Source organism: Wasmannia auropunctata, unplaced genomic scaffold, assembly GCF_000956235.1.
Source record: "Wasmannia auropunctata unplaced genomic scaffold, wasmannia.A_1.0 LD336076.1, whole genome shotgun sequence".
Lineage (NCBI taxonomy): Eukaryota > Metazoa > Arthropoda > Insecta > Hymenoptera > Formicidae > Wasmannia > Wasmannia auropunctata.
The window spans coordinates 7,465,319-7,467,418 of record NW_012026814.1 but is presented as its reverse complement, the minus strand read 5'-3'; the positions used below and the strand labels follow the sequence as shown (position 1 = coordinate 7,467,418).

The following is a 2,100-nucleotide window of genomic DNA, read 5'->3' as shown; positions in this document are numbered from 1 at the left end:
AAAAAAGAAAATATTATTGTACAATGTTTTTGCGCAATGTGTTTGCAGAAATATCAATAAAAATAATCTTATATTCACATATGTAATCCTTATATCGATATTAATAAAAGGGATGATAAGTCAGCTTTTGTTTTTAGGAATTTGCGTCGTGCCGTACCTGAGCACATCAACTTTAGACGATCTGATTAGTTAATTTTAAACACTTGTAATTCAAAAAGTATTATAGCTTCAACATTTTGGTATTGGAACTTTTGTCTTAATGATCTCAGAAATCTACCTTTAAGCGTTGGTCCGTTCATTACGGGACACCCTGTATAAAAAAATTTAGTGTTATTTACTAATTTATTGTTTTATTCCTAATTTTATTGCTCTTATCATTTAACAGAAAATCAAATTTAAAGTAATGGAATATCTAACAATAGGTCTGTTTTTAGCTGGCTACATTAGTTTAGAATTTATCTTTCTTCTTCTAATGTAGAAAGAGAAAGATAAACTGTGAACTAGTGCAACAGTTTGGCTATAAAAAACAGGCCTAATATGTACTTTTAAAATATAGATCATAATTGTGGCTTCTAAAATATTAAAAATAAATGCTTAATCCCTGCAGATGTTTGTTTCAGTTCTTAAAATTTTCTTAACACATATCTAGAACACTTTAATATTAAAAACATTCTTTTTTTTTAATACCTAGACTGTACCAACGAGCATTCAAAACGGCAAAAAATATTATTTATTTTTAACATTTTAGAAGAAATAAATTTGATCTTTGTAATATTTTGAAAGTAATTATAGAGTATTTTAGTACCAAAAACATGCTCAAAGAAATTTGGGAGATTGCTTTGTCATGAAATGCTATAATATAATTAGCTGTCTTTCTGCTTTTTATAATAAATAAATATTATAGCTCAAATATACTTCTGTACAAAACACTAACTTAGAAGATATTTAAAAATTGTAATATAGTTAAAAAATTTTAACAAAAATATTTTAAGCAGGTCTTTATTTTATATTAAGTGTGCTCTGTGTAACTATTAGATGCAACAATACTGCAGTATCTAATGTAGTACCCAATAAGTGATAATATTTTTTAAATAATATATTTCCAAAACATTTTTATATTATTTTAGAATAATAAAATAATTTCTAGCATATTTTATTTTTTGTTACAATCAGTTTTTTTTAGTGTAGGACTATGAGACTAGTTGAATTTCAAGCAGTTCCCTTCCTCTTTGAACATAACTTCCTAAACAATTTTAGCAACAAAATTGGGAATAGAACAATATTCTTATAATTGTAAATTATTTTCTGTTTTATTTTGTAATTGTCCTTGTTGTCTTTTTACATTTTTTATATTACAATTTTAGAAAATTTTAAAGACAGTACCAGACGAAAAATTGCAGTATGTTCTGAATTCTATTAGCAGTTTACCAACAATTAAATTAGGAATATTAAATTATCAACCAATTATATGTTTGCGAGATCTTAAACTAAACTGTTATGGTAAGTATTTACATATATATGTTACCGTCAAAACCTGTAATCATTAAAACCCGATTTCATTACTTAAAACTAGTTTTAAATTTAATTGAAACGAGGTTTACAATTACTGTTTATTGTTTCGTACTGAGGTCCAACCGTCCTTTCTTCCTCTCTGTTCACGAAGCAAAACGAGATCTATAATTGTACTGTCCACATAGGTTTTCCATTTTACGTCTAACCATTCTAGTTTTAACTAGTGAATTCGGATATTAACGGATTATGGGTTTTGATGGTAACATATACATATGCATGTACATTAATGCTTGGGATTCGATTTTAGTGTTCATGTTTCGTTTTAGTTATTTTTACGTTCATACTAACTATAAGCTGCGTCAGTACATTATGTTTTGACAGCCAGCCGATGTAATCTCAATTTTGATCGGTAAAATTTCTGAAATATTCCAAAGTTTAATTGAAAGGAAGCGAAAGAAACGAAACGTGGACTCTAAAATCGAACTCCAGGTATTAATTGCACAAACTGTACATTAGACTGACTAAAAAAAAAATTTTTTTTTCAATCGGATCCTCAGTTCAAAAGCTTCCATTTTATGCCAAAAGAAC

At 27.1% G+C, this 2,100-nt stretch overlaps 1 protein-coding gene across 4 annotated transcripts in view; it reads left to right on the top strand.

Annotated features, from left to right (window-relative positions):
- Positions 1-1,562, top strand: part of LOC105449438 (DNA helicase MCM8-like) — a 6,702-nt gene extending 5,140 nt beyond the window's left edge. For 3 of the 4 annotated variants that reach the window (XM_011688677.1, XM_011688676.1, XM_011688675.1), the window contains exon 4: positions 1,365-1,562. In XM_011688677.1, coding sequence (XP_011686979.1) covers positions 1,365-1,547 — 183 coding nt within the window. In that variant the 3' untranslated portion in view covers positions 1,548-1,562. The remainder of the gene's footprint in view (positions 1-1,364) is intronic. The other variant, XM_011688678.1, reaches the window with a different exon arrangement.
- Positions 1,563-2,100: the final 538 nt, after the last annotated feature.